At 40.3% G+C, this 27,612-nt stretch overlaps 1 protein-coding gene across 1 annotated transcript in view; it reads left to right on the top strand.

Moving 5' to 3' along the window:
- The window catches only part of CFAP47 (cilia and flagella associated protein 47), a 180,768-nt gene that overhangs the window by 35,640 nt on the left and 117,516 nt on the right, over positions 1 to 27,612 (top strand). The window contains exons 23-35 of the mRNA XM_083612236.1: positions 833 to 933; positions 2,879 to 3,038; positions 5,440 to 5,635; positions 7,913 to 8,125; positions 10,456 to 10,556; positions 12,966 to 13,091; positions 14,580 to 14,790; positions 16,384 to 16,590; positions 18,635 to 18,728; positions 19,255 to 19,362; positions 19,977 to 20,172; positions 25,337 to 25,434; positions 26,925 to 27,041. Of these exons, the coding sequence (XP_083468362.1) occupies positions 833 to 933; positions 2,879 to 3,038; positions 5,440 to 5,635; positions 7,913 to 8,125; positions 10,456 to 10,556; positions 12,966 to 13,091; positions 14,580 to 14,790; positions 16,384 to 16,590; positions 18,635 to 18,728; positions 19,255 to 19,362; positions 19,977 to 20,172; positions 25,337 to 25,434; positions 26,925 to 27,041 (1,928 nt within the window). The remainder of the gene's footprint in view (positions 1 to 832; positions 934 to 2,878; positions 3,039 to 5,439; positions 5,636 to 7,912; positions 8,126 to 10,455; positions 10,557 to 12,965; positions 13,092 to 14,579; positions 14,791 to 16,383; positions 16,591 to 18,634; positions 18,729 to 19,254; positions 19,363 to 19,976; positions 20,173 to 25,336; positions 25,435 to 26,924; positions 27,042 to 27,612) is intronic.

Below are 27,612 nucleotides of genomic sequence, written 5' to 3'. Positions count from 1 at the left end.
TCGTTTCTCTTTGACTTCACTCTCATATAGCCAGAGCCAGCCCACCTGTGAGGCAGGGTGAGACAGCTGTCTTGGGCAATAGAAGGCCACTTTGGGTGCACTTTGCCTGCTCTGCTGCCATTGGCAGAGAAGTGGCACCAGCACCAGCACCGGTTTCCGATGAGATCTTGCTGAAGTCTTGCAAGATCTCACCAGAAGCCTTGCAACCCAGGGAAGGGAGGCTGTGGCAGTGGAGCAGTGTGGCAGCACGTTCTTGTTTTACATCAGGTGGTGAACAGGGCACACCAGCCCTGCATATGGCCAGCAGCAGATGGCAGCATACCAGAGAGTGGGAGGAGCATGACAGTGAAGTTGGCATGGCACAAACATGCCAACAGGAGCACTAGATTGGCCCAACTGATGTGACTGAACCATGCCATTCTTGAAGTGCCCCTCCTCCTCTCCATCATGGCATGCTGCAGGATTACACTTGTGGAAACGGATTGTGCTCTATTATAATTTATACTGGAATAATGGTATTAGCCTTCAAACTACTCAACAATACTGTAGCAAAGTTGCCACAGTACTCTTTTTGTTTTGTCCTTCTTTAAATGGGCAAACTATGTTTGAGTTGGGAGGAGGAAGTGAAGAAGAGAGTCCAGACTGTGAGAACCTGTGGCATATTCTTGTGGAGGGTCAGATTTGTGACATTTGAGCCAACGTCTCAATCAAACAGTGAAAGTAAGTTAGTGCCAGGAACGTCTAAGTGATTATAGGTTTTAAACAAATTATACTTGCAGAAGCATTTGTCCAGAGCTTAAAAATAACTATGTGTATTTTTTTCTTTCTACAGTATTACAGCCACCACTGCAAGTTTCTCCTTTAGAAATCATATTTCAGTATTGTAGGAGAAGTTTGAAGTTGGGTGTTATAAGTGACAGCAGTAACATAAAGGTAGGTATGTTACAGCGATGAGTGGATCTTCCAGTTCTGCTTTACTCTTGTTCTGTAGTGAATCATTAAACGGAGGTACATTTATTGTTCATGAGAAATGTGCTTTCTGTTTGTTAAACAACAAAAGCCTTGGTAAATAAAAATATTTTCAGTTTGGGTCTGAAACTCAACCATGAGGGAAACAGATGCATCTCTAAGTGGAGATCATTCCAGAGTTGATGCTACCGTAGAGGTCTTTCTACACATCTTCTCACTCGAAATTCTAGTGGGGACAGCAAGCAGACAATCCCTTTCCTGATGATTTTAAGGATCAAGTTGGCTGGTATTGGAGGAGGTGCTTCTGCAGATTATTTGGACTCTGGGCCATTCAGGGCTTTGTAAAATGCCACTAACACATGGAACTAACGCATGTGTGCCTGGTAGCACACAGACAAGCTAGTCCAGAGCTTTTAGGACTGCTGTTACATGACCCCATGTTTCTCCTCTAGTTAAATAACCTGATAGCCATTGGGCTCATCCACACTTTTGTTTGTTCTGTGATTTCTAGACACAGTTTTTCTTTTGTTCCACCACTTTCCCCAGGAAAGCCTGCTGCTTACTGCTGAATCAGAGCAAACACCAACACACAGAAAACTGAATTGACCTTGGTTCTGATTCAGCAGTAAACAGTGAGGTTTCTCAGGGAAAGAGGCAGGACAAAGGAAATACCTGGTGGACCCATGGGACAAACGGAAGTGTGAATAAGCCCATATTCTACACTAACTGCACCTTCCAAACCGTTTTCAAGACAGCCCTGTGTAGGAGTCATTGTAATTATACAATAATCCAAAAATGAGGTCACCAGAGCATGGGTTACTGATGTCAGGCTATCCTGATTCAATAACAGCTGCACTGGTCAGCCAGTTGTACCTGGAAATAGGCACTCCTTGCCACCAACGTCACCTGGATCTGCAATGACAACCAAGGTCAAGGAGTGCATCCAAGCTATGCACCTACTGTATTGGGGGGGGGACTTCTACCCCATCCAAAACAGGCTATCTTCCAAGTTCCTGGGCTGAAGAGCTGTCTATCCACAGTACCCCTGTCTTATGTGAATTAAGTTATAGTTTATTAGCTCTTATCCATACTACATGGCAAGTACCATTATGTGCTCCAATCTGTGTTTGGTTATTTTCACTATGAGACTGGATCTACCTGTGCACCAACCGTTGTTTAGCCTGTTTCATAGCCCAGAGTACCAAGGAACATTCTGAGCTTCACCAGAGCAGAGAGGGCATTGTGGAGTGATCACACTGATATCCTTACTCATTTTGTCATTCCACAATAAGACTTAAGTCTATCGAAGCAGGCATCAACCAAATGGATGACATTTCTAGGGCCTACCTCCACATTTCAAGGAAGGATGGCCACATATGGTTTTTCCAGTTTGTTACCACTAGTTCCACTTCTAATATCAAGTACTTTGTTTACGACTCGCCTCAGCTCCAGGAGTTTTCATGGACTTGTCTGTTGCCCTAATAACATATTTCCAGACTCAAGGGTTTTGTTTCCATCCATACCTGGATGACATCCTGATGTCACTATTTTTGTGTATATATATATTTAAGTATTGCTCCTGAAGTTTTCCTGTAGCATGGTGTGGTGTGGAGCTGTGGGGCAGCTTTCCTGGACAGGTCTAGGGTGGCACAGATTGGCAGCAAAGTTGAATGTGCAGGTCTGCCAGCAGGAATAGCAACTGCTATAGCAACACTGGTATCAGGAGGATGACTGCATGACTATGCTATCATTTGGACTGCTACTGAGGTTTTGGGAACATAATCTTGAAATCTGAGTGGTGGTACATGACTTTGTGAACTCCAGTCTCCTGAATGTTAATTAAAAACAGATATCTTGCTGCAGTAATGAAAGTAATGGCCCAGCTCTATTCCTCCACATCTTTCTACAGAAGCTACACCTGAAAAATGTCTCAAAGAAACAGATTACTTGGAGATTTGATCTTGATGCTGCTGGCAAAGCAGTAGATTCAGGCATCTTCAAATTTAGTTTGTATACTGGAGTTCTCTATCCAGGCCAATCTACAGTTGTTACCATATGCTTCTGTCCATGTAAGTATTCCCCCAAACCTGATTCAGTTTGCTCTCTCTTTCTGTCTTTAAAATTAATGCTGTATGTTTAAGCTTCCTCCTTTGAAAGGGTTTTGAAGACTCTGAAAAGCACCACCACCATTTATATTTCCTATTCTGTTTTAAAGCAAACACAATTTTCACTGAATGTTTGCAAAGTAATTGATTGGTACCGGAAGAACACAAGTTGTAAATTCTGTATGCATAAACAACCATAAGCTAGGGAGGTTGACTTGATTCTGAACAAAATTTAATTTGCTGATGCTCAGAAGAATTCTAATTGCTCCTATTTGTTGTCTTATGAAAAGTGTACTTGCAATGTGTTTATAGGGGTTTGGGAAACATCAGTTTCTATCTTGAAACAAATATGCAAGCTAGAATGAATCAGCTGATAGTTGTTGAGCTCCACATTCCACCATGCAGGAACTGGATTTCGGTCTGGGAAATGCTAAGAAGGCAGTCAAGGTTGCTTTGCTGCAGCCTCAGACATTGCTGCTTTATTGTATAACATATTTGACATAGTCAAGGGCTTACAAGTCTCCTGAGACTAGGCCTGTGTCATGGATAAAGTTAAATTCAACTTCCTACTAGTACAGCTGTGAACTCACCTCTCTCTTTTCAAAGCCAGCCTGTCGAAAACTTTGCTTGCTGTGCATCTATAGAATGTTTGATAGAGATACTACAAAGAGAAATAGGGTCTTAGCACTTTCCTTGCTTACTTAGAACATTTTCTGTTGTTTTATGTTGGAAAGTTCAGTAATGAAAAGGGCTAGTGATAGGCACATCACAAAGTGTGTATTTGAAAAAAGAGGTGTAGGTGTAGGTGCAGGGAGCTGTAGTTTTATCAAGATTGGTACAAGCAAGTTAACTGCTAAATCAGCCATTCAGCAAGTCCGCAAAAATAATTGTGATTCGAGGACCCGATCCCCGCTTGGGGAATAAAGACACGTGGACACAGAATGTAAGGGAGACATAGAAATCACACAGAGCAGGAAGAGAAATGCTAGCAGATGCAGAGCACAGTTTTAAAAACCAGCAAGCGATGGAATAGGGAGGGAAGCCAGCACACACTCCAACCCGTGGGGTGATAGCGTGCATCCAAACTCACGCTGAGGCAAACCTCACTGCCGAAGGAGCCTCCTTTCTTCCGAGTTAAAGCCACGTGGTCGCTTCCTCGCTGCTGAGCTCGCAGAAGAGATGCTAGATGACTCGAAGAAAATGTGTGTGCAGTGGTGGGGATGGCTGGCGCGGCTGCGTTTGAGCAGCAAGCCTCGCCCCCGCCGAGCTTCCCTATTGGGTGCCCAACCAGGGACGGGCATGGCGCGCCAGCCCTGGAGTTGAAGCAGGGGGCGGAGCGCCCCCTGCATGACGCGGGAATCGTCTCCCGCTCACAACTCGTCCCCTCCTGGGAGGAGGAGAGGCTTTACTCCACATTTCCCTGTCCTGCCTACTTATCCATACATTTTGATGATAGTAATATGTCAACTAAAGGTGAAAAAGATACAGTCTCTAAGGCTCTCATACCTAGCTGCTGGGCAGCAGTTTTTGCTTGACTAGATGCAGAGTAGTACAAGCCTGTGTCAAATATAAGTGATACTTGCCATTAAGGGATGTGCTGCAGTATCAATGAGGAACCTATGAAATATTAATTGTGAACTTGCTCACTACTGATGTTGTATCAAAAGTTGTCAAACAGAGTATGTTATCTTTTAAACTTGGCAAGAATGAAGTAAATGGTAAAGATCTTTGAAGTGAGTCATTGCCCTTCATAAAAGCTGGGCCCCTTTACGAAAACCTCCAGCTGGTATAAAATGCTGCAGCCAGACTAGTTATTTACCTCCAGCACATACCTCTACTGCTTAAAAACTTGCACTGGCCTCCAATAATCAATCAATGTTCTTAAATTAATTTATAAGACTCATAACAACTTAGGTGCATGATACCCCTGTCCGATCACTGAGATCTTTGAGAGAGTCCCTGTTACTGGTTCCCATAACTCACATGCATTATTCATATCTACCACATGCTGTGTGTTCAGCATCCTAGGTCCATTTCTTTGGACCTCCTAGCTGAGATCAGGCACGCCCTTCCTTGATGACCCTCATGTGTTTGGTGACTGCTTTTAAAAAATTTCAGCAAGCATTTAAAATGTGATTTTATGGTTAATTTTCATTGTTTTTATGCTATATCCTTATTGAATCCTTCTTGGACCCTTATTTCCCATTACATAGAAAATGTAGTATATAAAGTTGAATCCAACAGAAATGCTACAGATTTCTACAGCTTAGCATGCTTAGCAAGAAACTAGTCTAATCTGCTGCTTAAAAAGCACACTTAATTTATGTTAATATGAATAACCATTACATTCCCCCCTCTCCCCCAGATTGGGCTGGGGCATATACAGCTCAAGTGCCAGTTCTTCTGAATGAAGATGTATCTGTTTACCGAATAGTCACTTTATCTGGGTCCATGACGTCATCCAAGATCAACTTTGAGCCTCAGCTCGTGATACTGACTCCAGTTCCTCTCAATGTGGAAACAGGGGTAGATGTCTGTATAATTCCTCAGGATTATTTAAGGTAAATTACAATTTACCTAAATTACAGTTTAAGTTGCAATCAAGTATAAACTGCTTTCCCCTATTGGAGTTCTTCTGTAAAACTCTCATTAATTTAAAGGGTGAGTTTATACATATGCGAGGAAGCGGCATTTTTTTTAAAAAATGAGATTAATTTATACCTTCTTTTTTCAAAATAATGTCTTGTGCTGCTGATAAATGAATAGGGGGAAAACAGTTGCAACAAATTGTGAAGTTGCAGGATAGTTTATCTGTGAGACAGGCTTACCTACATCGCTTTTCCTAATTCTTACAGTAATATGTATTAGGGATCTTGGGTTAATTAATTATGCCTTATTATGTGTCAATAATTTGTTGTGAGATGGGGTATGGCATTGGATCAGAGCAGATGGCCAGATGCAGAAGTGAAAATCCTCTGCAGGCCACTTGGACAGGTGGGCAGGTAATATGATGACACTAGGTGACAGAAATTTCAAGTCAAAATTGCAAATGAAAATTCTTCTGTTGTAGCCATAGCTTGAAGCAGAGCTTTTTGAATTTGGTGCCACCTTTCCACTTTGCATGACATCAGAAAAAAAGGTACCTAATTGAAAAAGTGCCAAATTCAAGCCATGCCTACAGAGAGTGCTTTCTTGAGGGGTTTTTTTGGAACTGCGGCTTGAATTGTTTTTCAACTTTCCAGTGCCTAATGTCTTATGATGCCAGACATGGAGAAGATACAGTAAGTATGCGCCCAAAAGGTGGGCCAACCTTTGAGGCCCCATGTGCTTAATTAGGCCTGTGGGCTGGAGGTTCCCCACCATTGCTGTAATGAAGCTCAAGACTGCAGAGTAGTTGCTCATGTATAAACGATAATTCGAACCACTGTAGCAAACAAGTTGGACTTAAGGATGTCAGCATATAAGATCCTGGTTTGATGGAGGATCAGCTCCCGTTGTGTGCTGGTTCAGGACCAGACATCATCTCATCTAAGCCTATGCTGGACTGGTTTGATGTGCTACAGGCTTTTTTTATGGAAATTCATTAAGATGAGCAGAAAGGGAAGTTGGTCCACTGAAGGCTCTTTCTGTAGCATCCACAGGGCTGCCAGGACAGCTCTGCTTGCACACAGCACCATATCTAGAATTTGATTAAGTAAGGAACATCTTAGACATGTTTGCCATTTAGTTATATACCATTTACCACCTAGCCTATGATGTTACTTAAGCTCCAGCTGCCCAAACCTTTGGGTTGTATTTTTTTTTTTTGGTGCTGTGGAGGTTCAACTATCCTTGTAGGATTGTGCTAATTGTAGGATTGTGTTCACCAAAACATATTAGTTGGTGATTTTATAGGTTTTTGATCTACGCATTCCTTTGTTATTTCGAATGAATTGGATCTAAGGAACTATTCATGCATGCCCTGGAGGGCTTTGGATGTGTGTTTGTTAAATAACTCATCACGTCACATGATAAACCTCTTTTAGAACTTGAACAGGGTATCAGCTTGTGATATACTGATATATCATTGCAGGCGGAACAGAAAGTTATAGGGGAAGACAAAGTGGTGGAGCTTTTTTTTAGGGAGGTAGGTCATAAAATGCTTAAGTAAACCTGTGACGATAACAAGCGGGCAAAGTAATAAAGATAAGCTTAGTATCACAAACGATTGCCCATTTCATGGACAGAACAAGGGCGACGGGGGGCAGAGACTTCCACCACAATTCTAATTACAGCCAGCAATTTAAAGGGAGCCCGCGATTGACCATAGTCATTCGGGGATCGACCTGTTGATCGTGATCAACCTGTTGGACATTGCTGTGATATAGCATGGGGTTGTGCCTTTCCACATAAAGAAGGAAGTTCTACTGAGTGTTCAAGCCCTTGACTTTGCTGAAAATTGTTCTTTGTGTAAACACTAAATGGTGTTCCTAGCTGAAGTGGCTTTGCAAACGGACTCAACAAAGCAATATGCAAAATCAGCTTGGTGTTACTCTAAATTTTACTCTTCAAGAAGCTGGATAATGTAACAGTATAAACTTTGAAAATTATGAATAAGATTTAATATAACCTGAAGTCCTTCACCTTTTGTTTATGAACTCCCAAGTAAGAAGTGCTTGTTTAATACAAATTAGTTGTTACTTTACTCAAAGGATTCTCTTCTGACAGCTAATTATAAAATGTATTTTTTTCCTTAAAGTAATTCTCTGAAAGCAACTGTGAAAATATATTCTTCAGCTTTGTTACGTTGATCCTTTGGGACTACATATCTTACTGCTTCTTCTTCTTTTTTTTAATAGTTCGACAGTCTTGCAAGTTGAAATTTCAGAATTGGACTCTGGAGAGGATGTTCATCAGATTAATCCTTTAACAGTGGATTTTCCAAATGGCAATGTAATTCAAGTAACATCAGAAGGAAACAATATTGGATTTACCTGCCATGTCAGTTTCTGTTCTTCAAAGCCAATTTCCTTTTTGAAGAATGTCTTCTTTGTTGATGGAGAAAAGAACAGGTAATCACATTTAGGTACTTCTATGTGTAGAAATAACTTGGGAAAATTCTTAAAAGATGTTACTTAGCTGAGGGGAAGTGTATAAAAAATGGAGAAAGATGTAGTCAGATTATGTCTTGAGGGCAAATCTCATTTGAAATGCTACTGTTTGAAATGGTTGATTTACTACATAGAGAGAAATCCAAAGAACGAGTGACCCAGTGCTGGTTCCAGAATTTTGGTGGCCTGCAGGGAAAAAAAACTAACTTCGTTGAGCCAATGAAGTGGCCAAATAATCCATCCACCTGAGTGAAGAGGGGATAGCTCCCCACCTTTTCACTAGTGGTTTCCTCTTTCCCACTCACCTGCAGAAGTGGGACTGAAGAGGAGGACAAGGACCCTGTGTAGCTCTTTTAATAGGAGGTGTGGCAGCATAGCTCAAGTTCATTGTGGTATAGAAATAGGTTCAGGAGAGTTACACCAGGTGCCAGGAATAGGGGGAGAGGGGAGACAAAAAACAAGAAGACAGTTGCAAGGAATGGGGCATGCTCAGCACAAAAACTCTTTATATCGACTGCTTTCTATCTTGGCTCAGCTTATCCTGACTGGTCCTTTGGAGCCTGCAGCTACTCTTTCTCCTTCTCCTTGCCATGAAAGAGAGAAGTGACAGGACTTTTTTTCCAGGGGGAACTCACCGGAACTCAGTTCTGAGGTGGGTTCCAGAACCTCTCAGGTGAGTTCCGGCAGCTCTCAGGTGGCTGACACTGCCATTCTAAGAGAAAGAGGAAGGTGTTTATGGCGAGTTCTGGCACCTCTTTTTCTAGAATAGCCCTGGAAGATGGGTCTGTGGGCTGGTAGTGAAGTTAGAAAAGAAACAGCAACAGAGGGAGGTGAGCAAGCATGTAGCTGATTGCTACTCCTTCTCACCATTGTAATTTCTTGGGCGTTTCCCAGTTTTATTTATTTATATTAATATATTTATAAATTGTGCTTCCTTCAAAGGAGCTCAGGGCTATGTGCAACACACATATTAACACTGTAACACAAACAATAAAAGCATGCTAAAAAGAAGTAATAATAATTCAGTAAGCACTGATTCAGATATTGTTGCTGAACATTAAACATTCCAACATCAAGTGGCAAGAGTGTTCGACTAGGACGTGGGAGATCAGGGATCAAATCTCCACTCAGCCAAGAAGCTCACTGGGCCTGTCACCTTGGGCCTGTCACAGTCTCTCAGACTAACCTACCTGGCAGGGTTGTTGTGAGGATAACATTTAGAGGGAAGAGAAGTGTGCATGCCACCTTGAACTCCTTGGAGAAAAGGTGGGATATAAATATAAAAAATAAATTAACTAGCAAAAGCCTGGGTAAATAAAGTGAAACCTGAAGACCTGGAATGAGTTAATAGTTATGCCCTGTTTTTGGAGTGTTGCTCAATTAGTATTGTTTTAAAATAAGCTTTTGTATATTCATGATGCACAATTACAGTATAAAATTTATATTTCTACCCCACAGAATTTTAACTTCCCCAGATGCCTAACAAAATGGATAAACATTTCTAGAAAACATTAAAAATCCATCCCATGAAATAATGTCAGGGACCAGAAGACTAAAACAACCAGCAATTATGCCATAAATGCTCTCAAGAGATGTTTTCCCAACCCATGGTCTTAAAGGTGTAGCAAAATAACAAACCTGATTATGAATGCATAAATTCCTGAAAAGCTTATCAAGCAGGTGATGCTGTTGTTTGGGGAGTTGTCTGTCTTTAAGCACATTAAACGTGCTTTCTATTCTCAGGCTTTCTATTCTCAGGGCTGAAAATTACTGAAAGCCACTAGTCACAAGATTGAGGCAGAGCTTGGCATAATCAGCTAGCAATTACATCATTTTTTTACTAATATCTAATCAGTCTTACAAAATTTCTAAATGGTTTGTACAAGGATTTTCCTTGTGGCAAGGAGTTCCATAGCTCAGCTTTCCTCAAGCTACATACATACATTTCCTCTGGAGGTATTATGACAGGCTTCCCATTTTAGGCAAAATTTGTTTTGCTGTGTTTGTCTGTTGCCTGGTGTGCTTATTGCTTCCCCTTCTACCTTCACTATGTGCAGGCATATGAATGTATGCATTGAAAAAGGCCATCAATATATTGTTGGACTCCAGCACCCATCACCCCCAGCCGGGGTGGCCCCTGGTCAGGGATGATGGGAGCTGTAGTCCAACAACTACTGAAGGGTCACTGGTTTCTCATGCTTGCATTACAATGTGTGCAGTCTTCGGTTTGGGGCCCTGGTACCAAAGAAACTGAATGTGTTAATTGAAAATACCTCCTGTTGTATTTCTAGATTTCCTCTTCAGGTGTCTGCAACAGCAGAGAATTGCCTCCTTACTGTGTATCCCTACCTGGCATGCCACCTTACCAACCAACAAATTACCCTGAGAAGTGGTGAGCAGAGAAGGTTTTATCTACTTAGAAACTTTAAAGGATAGCTCAAATGCTTATCATAGTTAACACATTGTAGTGAGATTATCCTTAAAAAGGGCTTCTAATTTTCTTTGGCCACCAAACGGCATTTCAATTGTATGTCCTGTACAAGCTGATACTTTCTGTGGGTGGGAAAGAGTAGCAGTGAAAACTTAAAATGCCCAGTGTTATTCAAATGAAGAAAAACAGATGATAAGCAGGAGGAGGAGAGAGAGAGAGAGAGAGAGAGAGAGAGAGAGAGAGGAGGAGCAATGAGTAGATCAAGAATGAATAAATTTGAAGAAGATGCAAATCAGTAGCGGTAAATGGAAGCTGGTTCTCCACATACAAAGTGAGGTAACTCTCCACAATATCTCTCTCTCTCTCTCTCTCTCTCTCTCTCTCTCTCTCTCTCTCTCTCATCCCCTTCCTTTCCATCCATCCATCCACACACATACCCCAGCCAGCTGTTTATATGTGCTTTCCCCCCCTCTACACCCTTCCTTCCCTGCCTCCAGTCAGGACTTTCCTGATGCTGCTGATTACAGATAGGTAGCCGTGTTGGTCTGCCATAGTCAAAACAAAAAAAATATTTTTCCTTCCAGTAGCACCTTAAAGACCAACTAAGTTAGTTCTTGGTATGAGCTTTCGTGTGCATGCACACTTCTTCAGATACACTGAAACAGAAGTTGCCAGATCCTTCTATATAGTGAGAAGGTGGGGAGGGGTATTACTCAGAAGGGTGGTGGGAATGGGTGATTGGCAGATAGCTTTGATGAGCCTGTTGACGACTCTTAACGACTGCAATAGGTCTTACAGGAAAAAGCAAGGGGTGAGAAGGTGAAAATGGCTTTGTCATGTATAATGAGATAAGAATCCAATGTCTTTGTTCAGACATTGCTGCAAGACAGACCCAAAAAAGAAAATAACAGAACACCTCTAGTCATCACATACAGCTCCCAAGTTAAAACAGTACAACGCATCATCAGAGATCTACAACCTCTCCTGGACAATGACAGTTCTCTTTCTCAAGCTCTGGGAGGAAGACCTTTCATTGCCTACAGACAGCCACCCAATCTTAAACAACTCCTAACCCACAATAATACTACAACCAGACGTAACACGGACACTGGCACCAGAGCCTGCAATAAACCCAGATGCCAACTTTGCTGCCACATACACCCGGACAACACCATTACTGGCCCCAACAACATCACACATACCATCTCGGGACTATTTAATTGCTCATCGTCTAACATTGTATATGCCATCAAATGCCAATGGTGTCCTTCAGCTCTCTATATTGGACAAACAGGCCAAACCTTACGCCAAAGAATAAACGGACATAAATCGGACATCAAGAATCACAAGACAGAGAAACCAGTAGGAGAACACTTCAATCTCCCAGGACATTCTATACAAGATCTCAAAGTAGCTGTATTACTACAAAGGAATTTCAGAAATAGACTGGAAAGAGAAGCTGCTGAATTGCAACTCATTACCAAACTTAAAACCATGGAGAGACCTGGTCTGAACAAAGACATTGGACATACCAAGAACTAACTTAGTTGGTCTTTAAGGTGCTACTGGAAGGAAAATTTTTTTTTTTTTGTTTTGACTGATGCTGCTGAGAAATTGATGTGGGGTGAAGGGAGCTGACTGCTTTGCAAGTCACCTCTTCACTTTTTACAATTTGGATAAATTTTGCATCCAGAGAAGCAGCAATATGAGCGACCTCTAGCGTTGGAAAGGGCTCTCCTCTCAGATTCCTGGACCACCATTTCCTTCTTCATTCCCACTGCTCCACTCTCAGCCAACACCAGTCCTACCAATCCTGTTGCTGCATAACTGCTACCACAAACTAGTATTTGGAGGAGGAGGAATATGAGAACTGGAAGGGACGAAGGAGCTTGCGCACCCAACAGCCAAACCTGTTAGGAATAAGTTTTGGGCTTAGGTACTCCTTTCAACCCACAAACTCTTCGATTCCCCCACCTTGTCCAGGATCACCCTTTCCTTCTTTTGTTCCTCTTTGTTGCTTCTTCACCAGCCAACCCTAGCTTCTCCAGCTCCAGTGATGTACAGATCTAGGATTACTTCTTCCTTTTCTGCCTCCACTTGCTGCTCAATGCTTCTGCTCTCCTAACTAGTAATTTAGAGGGTTGTTTGGGACAGGAGAGAATGCAGAATATACTGAAGGGGGAGAAAATGTGTCAGATGAATGCTAGGGGACTCAATAACAGCTATGAGGACCAAACATGGCCCATGGGCTGCCCATCTATAGTATGTAGAATAAAATAAGAAGGGGGAAGAAAAGCAAATGCTTTTGTACTTATTAATTGCAGAAAGTATTGTAAAACGTGTAATGTTACATTTTAATCAAATTTATAGATTGTAATGAGATAATTTACAGCACCGGAGAAACTTTGCAGCATCCATGCTATGTTCCAGGATCATGTTCGCAAATATCTTCTGGTACTTTTGAGAGAATCACCAACTCTGAAGATTCTCTTGCAGGTATAATATACAGGCTTTCTTTACAACAACGAGGGCTAGAAATGTTTGTTAATGACAATTTAGATTTCCAGGGTTTGTCTGAAGTTACTAGCTTCTGCGTTAGATTCCAAATCCTGCGGCATGGCTATAGCTATATAGGTTTCCAGACGCCTGTAGGTTTAAGAGGTATCCTTGTTTAGGAGATGTGCTATGCAGTGGCTATGGCCCTACTAATACAACAAACAAAACTGACTTAACTATGCTAATCAGGATTTTATGTATGTTCCTGGACAGGATATCAAAACAAATATCACATTCTTGGGAATCAATATTAGAAAGTTTCAACAGAATGCTGCTGCTGAGAAAAAGAATATCAGCTAGTTTATTAGCTGTCTTGTGTGGATTCACCCTAAAAGACCAAATATAAATACATTAAACAATAAATAAATACTGGACTAGATGGACCATTAGTCTAATCCAGCAGTAGTTTTGAAATCGACAATCTGGCTTCTATTCAGAGGGAATGATTTTAGCAGGGTTGGCCAACCACAGTTCTTTGAGGGAGGGATTCAGTTCTGCTATTGGCACTTGCTTGAAAATCATATAATTGTAAAGTTGGAAAGGACCCCGAGAATCATATAATTCAATCCCCTGCAATGCAGGAATATGCAACTGTCCCATACAGGGACTGAACCTGCAGCATTGCTCCATGCTCTACCCAACAGGTGAAACTCACAAAACAATAGAGGGGATTTTAACTACCTCAGAACTGTTAAGGCCTGCAGTTGCAGGAAAACTACTGCAGATATCCTTTTGAAATTTGGCAGCATTCATTCCCACAATGGCATGCCACACCTACAAATGACACCAGATTCTGTCGAAAAGAAAAGAGATTTTTTCCTTTAAAAAATAAAATAAAAAGCCAAAAAGCAAACTTTAGACGTGGCCAGCACCTCTTTGTCTGGAATTTGCCAGCTTTTACCCAGCTAGGAGGGAATCATATACCTGCAAATTTCATTTGAGACTGTCATAAAGAAAATGAAATAAAGTTAGTAATTTGAGTGATTTACCTATGTTAGTGGGAAGGCACAATGCTTTGCTTTTCCTGAACTGAGATTCACATCTGAGGTGCTGAGTAGTCTCTAAAGCAGCCTGAGCTGATTTGGGGCTGTTTTCTGAAGCGCTGAATCTTGTGATGAGTGCACATCTCTACTTAGTACACCAACAAATGTATGGTGGAACTGAAGAAATGTCAGTGCATTTATTATCAGCTGATCTAATTAATCATGTTCCAGTATGGAGCTATACGTTGATTTGGTCTGCTTTGATAGCTAATGATTTCTTCATAGTAGTGTAGCTACTAATCAGCCACCACAGTGTACAAACACACCCGAAGTCCTTGGTTTTATTTCCAGCAGAAATCAAATGTATAAGAAAGTAAGTGCTTACTACTACTTTGTGTTCTAGGAAGTGGTATAATTACAACTAAATTCAGATATTTTTCTGCAGAATTGGAAAAGATGCTTGAAAGGCTGAAGAGTGAATCTACCTATCCAACTAGACGTGCTAGAAGCAAATTTGAATTATTGGTTTTTCCTGATGAAGGCACAGAGGAGTATGCTTTTTATGAGAAAGTCATTTCAGCAGTTCAGAATTGGTTTACTCTCTTTGGTTGGTCTAAAGGGCCAAATCCCATTTCCATCCCACATTCTCTAAGACGGTACTAGCTCATTATTTTCTCACACTTCCTACCTTTTAAACAGTGAATGTCTTTTTCATTTGATTAAAAGAACTGTTTTACTAAAATACCTGCAGTAGAATTTTACTGAGATCTTGGTAGGAGGTTGAAGACTGGGAGAGGAAAAGCCACAAATATACACCTCTAGTTTAAGCAAAATAATGAAGACCTGTGTAATGAGGCATGAACAGCTGAAAGGGGACACAGCTCTATGTGTGCCTTGATTTGGTTACAGGCTAACTTTCTGATCACCATATCTCTTTAAAATAATAAAAAATGAGTATATATAATATGTTTGCTCTCCTCTAGTTATAGCAGGTGGTATTGAACTAAGTGTTACTCAGAGTAGATCCACTGACATTAATGCAGCTAACTTAATTGTGTTCATTAATTTCAGTGGGTCTACTCTGATTAAAACTTAGTTCAATACCTCCCATTGACTGAAATGCTTCCCTTGAGTCACCTTATTCCCAGGGTCCTAAAAACACTACCAAAGCTTGATAGCTTTATACCTTGGTGTTTTTTGTTTTTGATTTTTTAAAAAAACTCATATAGTGAGGCAGATATTATTATTTTTTTACTTATTTGCCTTTGTCTTCCATTAGCTAGAAAGGCTTAAATTTGTATATTAATTTTCTTCACTTGTGGAGGTTCACTACAGCCCAACAGTTGCATTTTCTAAACAAAAAGTAACTTGGTTAAATAACCGTAAATGTTAAATTTGGGACATTTTGTACATATGCATGTGCACAGGTTGTGTCTAGCTCCATTGGGTATTCTGTCACTACTTATATTCTGAGGAGTAACAGAAAATATTCATGCACCATATATACTATATGTGTTTTATCTATACAAACATTAATTTGTATTCTTCCTTAATTTTTTAAAAATTGGCTGGCAGTTCTCTTTTTAAGAACTTGGGAAGTTATCGGGGCTGGTGGCTGAAAGAAAATGTGTGTCAAAAACTGAATGACAGTGGTATGGTATGATTTGGCACAGATTTCACCTGTGCAGTTCCATCTCTTCTCTACCTTCCTGCCTGAACATGGACTGCTAGTAGGGATGTTAAAGATGTTCTTTTGAATATATATATTTTTTACAAATAAATTTAAGAGGGATGCATAATAATAATGCTGATCAAATAAATCTAGAATAAAAATAGCAATGGAAGGCAATAGAATTCTTGTAAAGCAGGGCTTCCTTGTTGAAAGATTTATTACTAGTTACCTGTCAAAAGAGTTTTAATGATCTAACAGCACATAGATAAACTAATTGATTATGGTATGGTTGTAAAAGGCATCTTGCAGAATTTTTATTTTTATACCTTAATTTATCAGAGAAGACAGAAATACAATCCAACAGTCCAACACAGATGCATTTTATATAATGTTTGTGTATAGATTAGGGCCCAGAGCTCTATATGTACACTGGTGTCTTTAGATGAGCACCAGAATCACTATAGTGGAGTACATATTTCATAATTAAATCTCTAACCAGAGAGTTATCACATTAATGTGTTTTAATATTAGCTTGCTTTTAATAATGAAATAGAGTTGTTTTTATTTCTTTGTTCAGTGATGTCTGTAAAATTCAAATGGCTCCATCTGATGAAAAGCTTAGACAAAACCTTGGTAAAGATATAAAGACTATTTATGACCTGCTGCTCCATTTGAGTGGGCAGTTGCTGCCTGGAATTAGTTCAAGCCAGTCGTTGCCATGTGACCCCATAGAGCGAGTGGTGCAACTTCACTGGCAGCATTCTACAATGATCACTTTTCTCAGGTGAGTGTTTTAAAGATATTTTGCCATTATGTTTTGTCTAGTTGAAAAGTATTCCTAAGCCATGCTTGACCAGTGTATGGAGGGTGTAGTGTGCTGGATGGGGGCCTATAAACTGAAGCTGAATCCTAGCAAGATTGAGGTTCTGTGGAGTTGTGGTTCCTGAATCTGGGAATTAGGTAGGCAGCCTGTTTTGGATGGGGCAGGTTCACAGCTGCTGGAAGCCCTGGTGGCTTGAGTAGCACCAAGTTCCTATTTCCAGCTACAGCTGTTCCTTTTTAGATTATTACAAGGTGCTCTCCGTGAGGCTGCCTTTGAAAACTGTTCAGAAGTTGCAGCTAGTGCAAAATGTAGCTGCCAGAGTTCTGCTAGGTCTGGTCTTCAGGGACAATTGAACAGCAGCCCTCAAAGATCTGTGCTGGCTGGCAGTTAACTAGGGAGCGCAATTCAAGGTTTTGATGTATAAGCCCTAAGCAGCTAGGAACCTGGTTATCTGAGGACTGAGTCTCTCCTTAAATGGATCGAGACACTATTATCTGAGTGAGCACTTCTCCCCATTCCACTCTTCCCCTATGTGACCTAGGATCTACTGGGGAGGACCTCCTTGTACTTTGAGCTGCAAGAGGTCTAGGACCCATCAAAAGGCCATCTCAGTAATAGTACTCTAGTTGTGGAATGCACTCCTCCTATAGGTTGGCTGGCTGCAATGTTGTTGTTATAAAATAAGGCTAAACTGCTCAACACTTTCTTCATACCAGTCTTTCCACAAGGGATACCTCATTCGACCTGGCAAAAGCAGGTCAAATGGTGAAAGGTACAGATGTAGCTCAACATACATAGGTAAAAAAGTGGTACCAGAGGACTTGACAACTCAAAATAAATGCAGGTCTTCACAGCCTGTGAATTGCATCATATGTTCAAGAGCTGTTCAGGTCCAACGAAACCAAATGTGGAAGTTTCTGCAGTGAAGGCAGTGTGCTAAGATTTATATGAATGTCTAGCATCAAAAATAGGCCACTGTGGCCACATTAAAGTTCTTTTCATATAGAAATTGCCCAATATAGTTAATAAAATTGACTTATTACCCCATGTTTCACTCAAATACAAATTCCAGTAACTATGAACTTGATTGCAAAATGACCGTGGCTGGAAATGCTGATAAGGATGTTTAATTCTGACTGTGATTGCTGACTGGGTAAGACAAAGGAATGGGACACTTAAGCAATTCCTTTAAAAGGAGAAAAATGTGTCTGCCTTATTAAACAAAGAAATCTAGGCATACAGACAGAGAATACTTTTTCATTATAAACATCTTGTGAAATATACTGAAATTAATACTGCAATTTTCTATATTTGTCATAAGGTTATTGTGGTGAGTAGTGTACCTGATTTTTAGGACAGATTTCTTGCCTGCCTACTTTGTGCAGAATTTCATAGCTATATATTTCAAATGTATTGGCACAGAAAAGGGGGCATGAACACAGAGCATCAGTGAAGAGTGTGAGAAAGGAACTTCAATTTCCAAGACTTTATTTATTATTGTTGTTTAGTCGTATAGTCGTGTCCGACTCTTCGTGACCCCATGGACCAGAGCACGCCAGGCACCCCTGTCTTCCACTGCCCCCCGCAGCTTGGTCAGACTCATGTTTGTCACTTCAAGAACACTGTCCAACCATCTCGTCCTCTGTCGTCCCCTTCTCCTTGTGCCCTCCATCTTTCCCAACATCAGGGTCTTTTCCAGGGAGTCTTCTCTTCTCATGAGGTGGCCAAAGTATTGGAGCCTCAGCTTCATGATCTGTCCTTCCAGTGAGCACCCAGGGCTAATTTCCTTAAGAATGGATGCGTTTGATCTTCTTGCAGTCCATGGGACTCTCAAGAGTCTCCTCCAGCACCATAATTCAAAAGCATCAATTCTTCGGCGATCAGCCTTCTTTATGGTCCAGCTCTGACTTCCATACATTACTACTGGGAAAACCATGGCTTTAACTATACGGACCTTTGTTTATTTATTATTTATCCTTTATTCTTGTTTCTATATTGATGTTAGAGGTCAAGGAGCCAGCCTTCCTCACATTTTGCCTCAGTTTCTCCTTGACTTTGAAGATTATAAGAAATGGGCCTGTTTACAGCTTATGGTGAAGGTAATTTTATATAATGTAAATGTATCAATGCACTTTGATCTTGATCTTGGGCTTAATTTTAAGCATAAAGATTAATAAGTTTCCCCCCAGTGGCATAGCCACATATAATGCTGTGTTTAATTCCAAATGTGCTATACTTGCTACTATTTTTTAAAGTTTGCTTGTGACTTACAGTGTACATTTATTCTCTCTACCTTATAATAACGTTATGTAATGGAGGGAATGTTCAGTTTTGCACCAAGTTGCTCATCGGGGTGAAGGTTGGGATTTGCTTCTTACTAGATGGCAGCCTATTAACAGACAAACTTTTGCATATTTATTTAGAAGTGAAGCCCATGTAGATGTGAATTCAATTGTAGCACTACTATGCATATCCTCATGTATAATAACACAGCATTTTCTGCATTTCTACTTGTTATACAGGGTGATTATATTAGAAAGCAACAGCTAATGTTTAGTGTTTGCTGTTGTCCAATTTAGAATGAAATCAAAGTATAAATCACAAGTTTCTCATATTTATCCGAAGGTTGAGTCGTTTGATCCTAATGACAGTTACGTTTATGTTTTGGATGATTGTCTATTTGAAGCCATGAGCAAGCGAGCTTGGACAGATGTGTTGCTTCAAATATACAAGGTGAGATCAGCAAGCTTGTGCATATGTCTTAGGCAGGGTTCAAACATAATGTGAAACTGTGGTTTGTGCTAACCCTAAGTTAAGAATCCATGCAGTAGTTTGAGCTTTCATGTGTACAGCAGGCAAACCATGGTTTAGCACGGCTTTATGCTTTTGTTTCTCATCTGCTCAGCCATGGTGTGTTATGATAGGTATGGGCAGGTGAGTCTATTTTTCAGTAATTTCACTGTTAATATTTCTAAACCTATTTTATCCTAAAATATGTGATGTTTGCACTTTTGGCATTTTGGTACATTTGAGCTCATAACTGCATTGGGAAATTTGGAGAAGTGTGAAATTCGAAAGATAATTATGTTCTGAACTGCACATTAGACTAAAGGTACAAATAACAGGTACATATGCTTCATGAGGCAAGGGTCCCTTCTGAAGCATAGAGCAGAAGTAAAAGGGAGAAGATAGTTGCCTTTGTGTTAGAGCAGGATCATACCATTAGGTAGTATACTTAGTAAAGAGTTTGTGTAAGATATCTCACTTAGAGCAGTAGGGCTTATTCTGAGTAAATCTGTGTTTGTCGGTTATATAGAAGAAAGTTTTAAATAGTTTGTCCATTTTAGATTTTGGTTCTCCACCGTGTCTCCGTTGTTGAAGGTGATACCGAGAGCAGTGCAGAAAACTCCGAACATGTTCCACGTATAAGTGCTGATCCTTTGTCTAGTAATATATACTCTTCATCTGAAAGAATTCTTCTTATTTGGATGAACAGAAATTTTGAGAAGACACGAACAATTGTGTGGAAAGACAGCAAAAAAGGTGGGGGAAAATCACACCAACTTGCTAACTAGTATTCTGCTGGTAGTCCTGGTTTTTTATGTGCAGGAAGTCTATTATAAAGATTTTTCTAAGACCGATTTAAAAATAAGTTTAGAATTGGTCAAAACATTTTAAATGCATTCAGATATTGAAATATGAAGCTGTCCCTCTTGAAACATAGTCCCTCTTGAAAAAGTAATTTTTGAGGCCATTTTTTTCTAAATTGGACAGTTCAGTTATTTTCTTCTTGAACAAAACGACTTCTCAAAGTCTTTTCAAAGTCTCAGAACAAAGGCATCCTTTGAAAAGAGCATTTTAAAAGTCAATTGTGTGACTTATTCACCTCTCTGACAGTACTATGCACCGCTCAAATTTTAGTTGTTGTTTTATTATACCAGTGAAAATGTAAAAGCGATGAATGTCAGTATAATTCTTCTTTCGACACCGACTGTGACTGCAGTGCTGAGTTTGATCTTTAAGTAGTTAGATTAAAGCAGTCTAAGTTAGAAAAGCATTAACATTTAAAATAATGTGCAAAATATTCTTCTGATATGAAATTAATACTTAAGAATATAACTTCAGTTTGGTGTATATGATGCAGAAATACTACAAGGCTTGTGATATGAATCCTTTAAATACTTCCTTTAAGCTATTTTATTTAACCAAGCCTCAACATAATTTTATAATGTATCTTCTCTAAATTACTGCCCTAGGCCTATGACATTCCCCCTCATTAATGACCTGTTCTTATTCACTAATGATCTGATCCTGTTCCATGCTGTGCCATCAAAACAGGGTTAGGATTAGTGTCATGTGGTGCCATAACACATGTTGTGGTGCCACTCTTGAGACCCAAACCAACTAGTTCTTTAGACAGGTCCTCAGCCTGTGTCGAAAGGAAAAAGACAATTTAACTAGGACTGGAGATTCATGAAGCCCACACAAGGCTCAATTATATTACATGCTTAAGAATGTTTATGCAGACCTGTTTCCCTATATCCATATGGTGTGTCCAGCAGCCGGAGTGAAACAAACGCAGCGTTAGAACAGATTAAGACACAGTCCGAATAGTGAACTATTCATCCAGGCCCTACTCTAGGAGCTGAGACATAGAGAGAAAAGGTGCTATGTACAGGAAATTCAAGGATGTGTTGTTTGAGAGCGAAAGTGCCACCCCATCTGACACCCATGCTCAAGAACTACAAGACTATTTAAAGGATTCGTGTCACAAGCCTTGTGGCAATTCTACATCATATACACCATACACACCAAATTGATATTATATTATTAAGTATTAATTTCATATCAGAAGAATATTTTGCACATGAGCTACCTGTTCATATTTCCTGTGCTCAGGCAGGAGAAGCCAGCAAGGTGTGATAGAAGACTGGCAGCAGAAAGGACGGACAAGTGCTATAATAAACAGGGATACTGAGGGTCATACGATACCTGCTGTTAAATGAATCTGTCTCCATGGTTAAGAGATTGACAGTGCCACTCAGGCTCATGTGTTCCTTTTTTCTTCTCTTCCACTCCCTTCTCTTACAGTTCAGTTCTACCCTCCCATTTATTTCAGTTTTGTTGCTGTATTCAGTGGATGTCAAGAGCAAGGGTGGAGGAAGGGGTTGTGGTGGGGTCGGTCCGGCCTGGGTGTCATCACTGAGGGAGGTGACATTCGGCGCGCTGTCTGCCCGCGACTCCCAAGCCTACCCTGAGCCATCAGGGGAAGGGGCGGAACTGTGCCACCTTGCTGGTGGCCTTCCCCCCTTCCCCCTTCGTTTTGACAGCTCAGAGGACTATTGGGAGTTGCGGGCGCACGGTGCGCCATTGCTCCTCGCTACTTGGTTTCTTCCTGGGGGGAGGGGAAGCCTCTCCCGAGCTGTCAAAGGGAAGAGGGAAGGGAGGAAGGCTGCTGGCAAAGTGGGATGCTCACCCCCTGGGATGCTCACCACGGCCACACCCTCCTTGGACGCTTGCCCTGTCCCCATTGCTCTGCCTTCAGGTGCCGGAGCAGCTAGCTCCGCCTCTGGTCAAGAGCAAGCCAGAATTTAAATTATATCCATGCCCTGCGCCCCCGTTAGTAATGTCCTGTGTCACTGAAAACCCTGCATGAGCAGATTGCCTGCATGGATTCCTCTGGTTCTGCAGCCTGAACATGCAGAACGCTTGAGGGCTTCTATGGTTCAGCTGTCTAACTGCTTTTGTTTGCTTGTTTTAAAGAACCCGTTAAAACCAGTCAGATAGCAATTCTACTTGAAAGTCTAGCGCTACATAATAGCGTTGCTCTTTAGTAAGTTGGAGCAAAGAGCGCCTTTAGTTCCATGCATTGAAATAAAATCTTTGAACTGGATGCTATTGAGATGTCAGGTAAAATGACAGGTTATAAGTTTGATCTTGCATGTGCTGTACCTTCTTTTCTTGATGTTGCCTTAAGTTATGTTCTCAGGCTCTTTGTTGCTACAAGGGCACTAAACAAAATTCTTTTTTATATAGATTTCCTCCCACAGTGATAATCTCTTAAGCTCTGACACTCATCCAAGCCATCATAAACTGTAGAAGCCTTTAGAAGCTTGTTTAAATAAATTTTTTTTTGACCCATGCTTCAACTGCAGTTTGGGACCAATAATGGAAGGTTTGTTTATGCCTTCCCAGACTTTTACTTCAAAAGTTAGAAGGAGATAATCTTAAATGCTAAGTGACATTTCTGCTATGAATTATGTACCTCTTTGTGGTGTGAATTTAGTACTAAAATATTTTTATTAAATATTTTTGGAAGAGTGGGTGCATCTGATCTCAGAACCTAGAATATGGTTAGGGTGTACAGGTGTTATATGCATATTAACATGAATATCTGCCTAAAATTTGCTGACAATCCCAGATGATTTTTATTTCTGAAAAATAAGAAGCTGTATTCAGATATTTACAATATTTACCTAATACTGCCAGTATCCTTATGTAAACTTCAAAGTTCATAAAATTTTGGGTATTCAGTGTAATGTCCAAAATCTCGGGTGTGTAGCAATGAATGTTGACAACAGTCCAAACAAGATAGTCAGCAGAATATTTATGATAGATGGGAACTAGGCCAGCATCAGAGATTGGGACCCTTAGGTAGCTGCAAAGATCCAGCACAACAGGGGACTGGAGTCTCCTCCTTGTCCTCAGTGCCAGCATGTGCTCAGTTGCCCACTTGTTCAGGTGAGCATCAAGAACAGAGACAAGAAACAGAAGTGACTGCCTTCAGATCCTCATCCAGCATGAAGATTGGGCCCAGTTCCCTATTGCTTTCCAGAGGAAGGTGGTGAATGGGCAAGTAGGCTACAGTTGCAGTTTCTGCTCTTCACTGCTATTGGCTTGTCCCCCAGTAATTGTAATGTTGATGAGAAGGCACTTTTGATAGCAAGGCAACAAGCCATCCTTGCCCTTGTCTGATTTTGGTCAATGAAGGTTTTTTCTCATATGAATTCACTCAATACTGAACTGCATATGTGATTTAATTTTTTAAAAAATTACTTATACATAATTTTGCAGTTGTCTGTCTAAACAACTCTAAAGTTACAACATAGACCAAAATACATAGTTTAAGAGTAAATCAACAAAATACATATAAAATACCACACACATTTATAAAACAGTTAGTACATTGTGGGAATCATACATACAATTTTATTTTTAAAGGGCTGGACTGCTGAGTACAATGCTGTGAATAAGAGGTGCTGACTTGGGGGCAATTTCAGGTCACCATGGCTACCAGGTGACTATTTAATGACAATTCTTGCATAGAGTGACATAAACCCCATGTTCCTTTATTAATGTTGCAATGGCTTTGCTCAACCTTTTAGTGCAGCTGAAACCTTCTAATTACTTTTAAATATTAAAAATTTCCAGGGCTGGGTTTTGGAATTGGGTTACATTTTAATTCATTATGGTGTTTACCTATGACTCTAGTGCTAATGCAATTTTGGCTGGTAAATATTCTAAGTGCTGATGTATTAATTATTAAAGCTGAGTAACATAATTGTCAATTAAGACATATGGGAGTTCTAATTAATGCATTTGCTTTTCAACAGTGCACAAGAAAAGCAAATAATTGTTAGGACTGAGATAGCAAAAAAATGAAGCAGAGGTAAAACTAGTCAGCTTAGCTGGGCATCAGTAAATGGAATCTGTTGTTTTATTTGCATAATAAAACATTTCATTTGTTAGAGAACTAGCTCCAAATAAACGAGTACTTTAAGAGTGCTTCTTGAGTTTGAGTGCTAATGTACAATCTGTCTCTAGTAATTTTGAGCTTTAGGTATGGTGTATATATAAGAGTGGGACGCGGGTGGTGCTGTGGTCTAAACCACTGAGCCTCTTGGGCTTCCTGATCAGAAGGTCGGCGGTTCGAATCCCCATGACGGGGTGAGCTCCCATTGCTCGGTTCCAGCTCCTTCCAACCTAGCAGTTCAAAAGCACGCCAAAAAGTGCAAGTAGATAAATAGGTACCACTCCGATGGGAAGGTAAACGGCTTTTCCATGCACTGCTCTGGTTTCGGTGTTCCGTTGCACCAGAAGCAGCTTAGTCATGCTGGCCACATGACCCGGAAAAACTGTTTGCAGACAAACGCTGGCTCCCTCGGCCTGTAAAGCGAGATGAGCACTGCAACCCCAGAATCATCTGTGACTAGACTTAACTGTCAGGGGTCCTTTACCTTTACCTTTTTATGTATAAGAGTGAGGAATTTTTGTTGACCTCCATTCCAGCTATTATCTTAGGAGATTTTCCCCCAAAGAGCCATTTTAGGGTAACATACATGCATCCTTTGCCAATAGATAATTCTAATGAATGCTTATCTATAAATACTTCCATTTGCTGAATAGCCTGTCTATAGATCAGTCTATAGATCTATTTGCAGGATTTGTTGTGGTTGGGCTTCATGTGATCTTCATCCTAAAGGATGATGAAGATGTCTGAAAACCGAAAGCCTACCAACATAATTTGGTGAGGGGATATTGCAGGAGGGAATTAAACTACAATTTATCTAGGAAGATTGGGTAAACATACTTGAAATATTGTACTATGTTTATAATATGATTTTCCACAAGGAAAAAATGGAGGAATTTTGTCAGAATAGGCTCACAGATTCTTCAGGGGAAAACACTAAATTCTCATTTCAAACAGGTGATATACCACCTACAAGATGGATAGTAAACTTTGATAAAGATCTGCTTGATGGCCTTGTCCTTGCTGCACAAGTAGCCAAATATTGCCCTTATTTGGTAAGAAAGTTTTTCACTATTTTGATGGAAATATTATTTGTTAGTTTTAAAATACTTGTATTTCATTAAGAGAAATCAGTGTTTAATGTATTGTTAGGCAATTGATAGAAAATAAAAAATAAAAAATGCCATGATCAACTTGAGCTTGAACAGGAGGGAAATAATAAGTTATCCGTCTCTCATTTTGCTATTGTGCCAGCTACCTATTTTATCTTCTCTCTAATCTTTCCTTTTCTTCCTTCACTGTGCTCAGACTCATAACTTAATAGCTTCTGTTATCTGAGTCTTTCATTCTAGTCTCTGCCTTGTAACGTGCTTCTCCTAGGCTCTCACTTCTCCCTTCATTTAAGGCTGCATTTTTGCTTCATGCCCATCATCAAGACCCACTTTTCTTAACTACCCTAAATGCATTCTATGTGTTCCCTCATTGCCATTTTGTGCTCTTACTCTGTTCCATTGTCTGTTCCTAACAACCTCCACTTCCAATCCAAATTGTATTATTGTGACATATATCTCTCTGTTGGGTAAAGTGTCATTTGTTTTGTCTTCGCTTATGGCTGCAGCTAAACAAATGCACAGTGGAACCAGTGCATGATCTCGAGATTCTTGTCCCACAATGCTGGTTCTAAATTTAGCTCGCTACATTTTAGGGAAAATGTGAATGGAAGCCATTAAGTAGACTTGAAAACACAGGAGTGGTTGGAGTTGGTAATTAATTAATTGCCTTTCACATATGTCTCAAGGTCATTTACAAGCAAACCATAAAAACATATTTATATAGTTTAAAAAGCTGTAACCCGCCACCCCAGAAGACAGATTTAAAAGCAACACAAAATGAACACCTAAGGCAGAGACCTTTTTTTTCCTGCTGGAAAAATTGTCAATTTTGTCAATTAGGTGTCAAGCAGGAAGCTAGAGAACAAGTAAACTGACTAAGTGGTTTTCTACTGACAAAATCACTTTGTTTTGGAGGTTCCTGATGAAGAAAATGGGGTGTAGTGTAGCACCTGCTTTGTGTTGCTGGACATTGCCATTTCGGTCCCCAGAATCTCCAGCTGAAAAAATCCCAGGTGGCCATGCTAGGAATGACCTTTGAGACATTGGCGAGCGACTGTCAGTCAGAGCAGATAGTAGTGGTCTTGATGAGCCACTGTTCTGACATGCAGTTAGCCAGCTTGGGTGTGATTCTTGGAGTGACAGCAACAATAAGTGAAGAATTGAGGTGAGGAAGTGCAGCAACATAAAGCTGCACCTTTCTGAATAAGGTGTCATCAAGGTGTGCTAGTGCCACGATGCTCAAAGGAACAAAGAAAAAGACTAACTGTTTTTTTGAATGGAAAGGTGTGAGCTCTTGAAGATGAGGCAGTAGAGAGCCTGATGTGTAAGGAAATCAGAAAGTATCAAATAGGAATGTTTATTCCAAATCCTGAACTAGGACCTATTTACTAAGATGATTTAGAAGTTCAGTTTTTTTTTAATCTTATCTGCAGATTTCAACACACTTTGTGAATATGTACACTAATCCACAAACTTCTGAACAATGTCTTCACAATTGCCTGATTCTTGTAAATGCTTTTCATGCAATAAGCCTTGACATACATGTACTGGTAAGTGGATCTAAGTTATGAATGGTCTGTGAACGGTTTTGTTCTTTATTCTTGTATATTGGGATAAGTTAACTTTTCATAATGGCCTTGCTAAAAGGCATTGAGTAAAACTATTTGAATAGGGCAATCTTAAAAGGGCACTGTGGGTGCCTACTGGCCAGGGTGGAAGAGCTTTTTTTCTTTTTGGCTGCCCCAGCAGAGGGACCCAGATTGGTGACTTTTTAGTTGAGCAAAAATGTGAGTAACGGGGGACACAACAGAGGTGTTTAAAATTATGTATGGTATGGAGAAAGTAGACAGAAGTTTTTCTTTTTCTTCCTCTGTCATAACAGTAGAACATAGGGACAGTGAAGCTGAATTTTGGAATATCCAGGGCAGACAAATGTAAATGCCTCTGGACACAGTTTGTCGTTAAATTACTGAACTCATTTACACAAGATGTAGTAACACCAACCAACGTTTGTGCTTTAAAGTGGATTAGAAACATTCATGGGGGATAAAAGCTCTCAGTGGCTGTTAGTCATGCTGGTTGTGTTATCACAGTAGCCAACCAGATGCCTATAGGAAGCTA

Source organism: Podarcis filfolensis, assembly GCF_964270895.1.
Source record: "Podarcis filfolensis genome assembly, chromosome: 4".
NCBI lineage: Eukaryota > Metazoa > Chordata > Lepidosauria > Squamata > Lacertidae > Podarcis > Podarcis filfolensis.
This window is presented reverse-complemented; position numbering and strand designations above follow the sequence as displayed.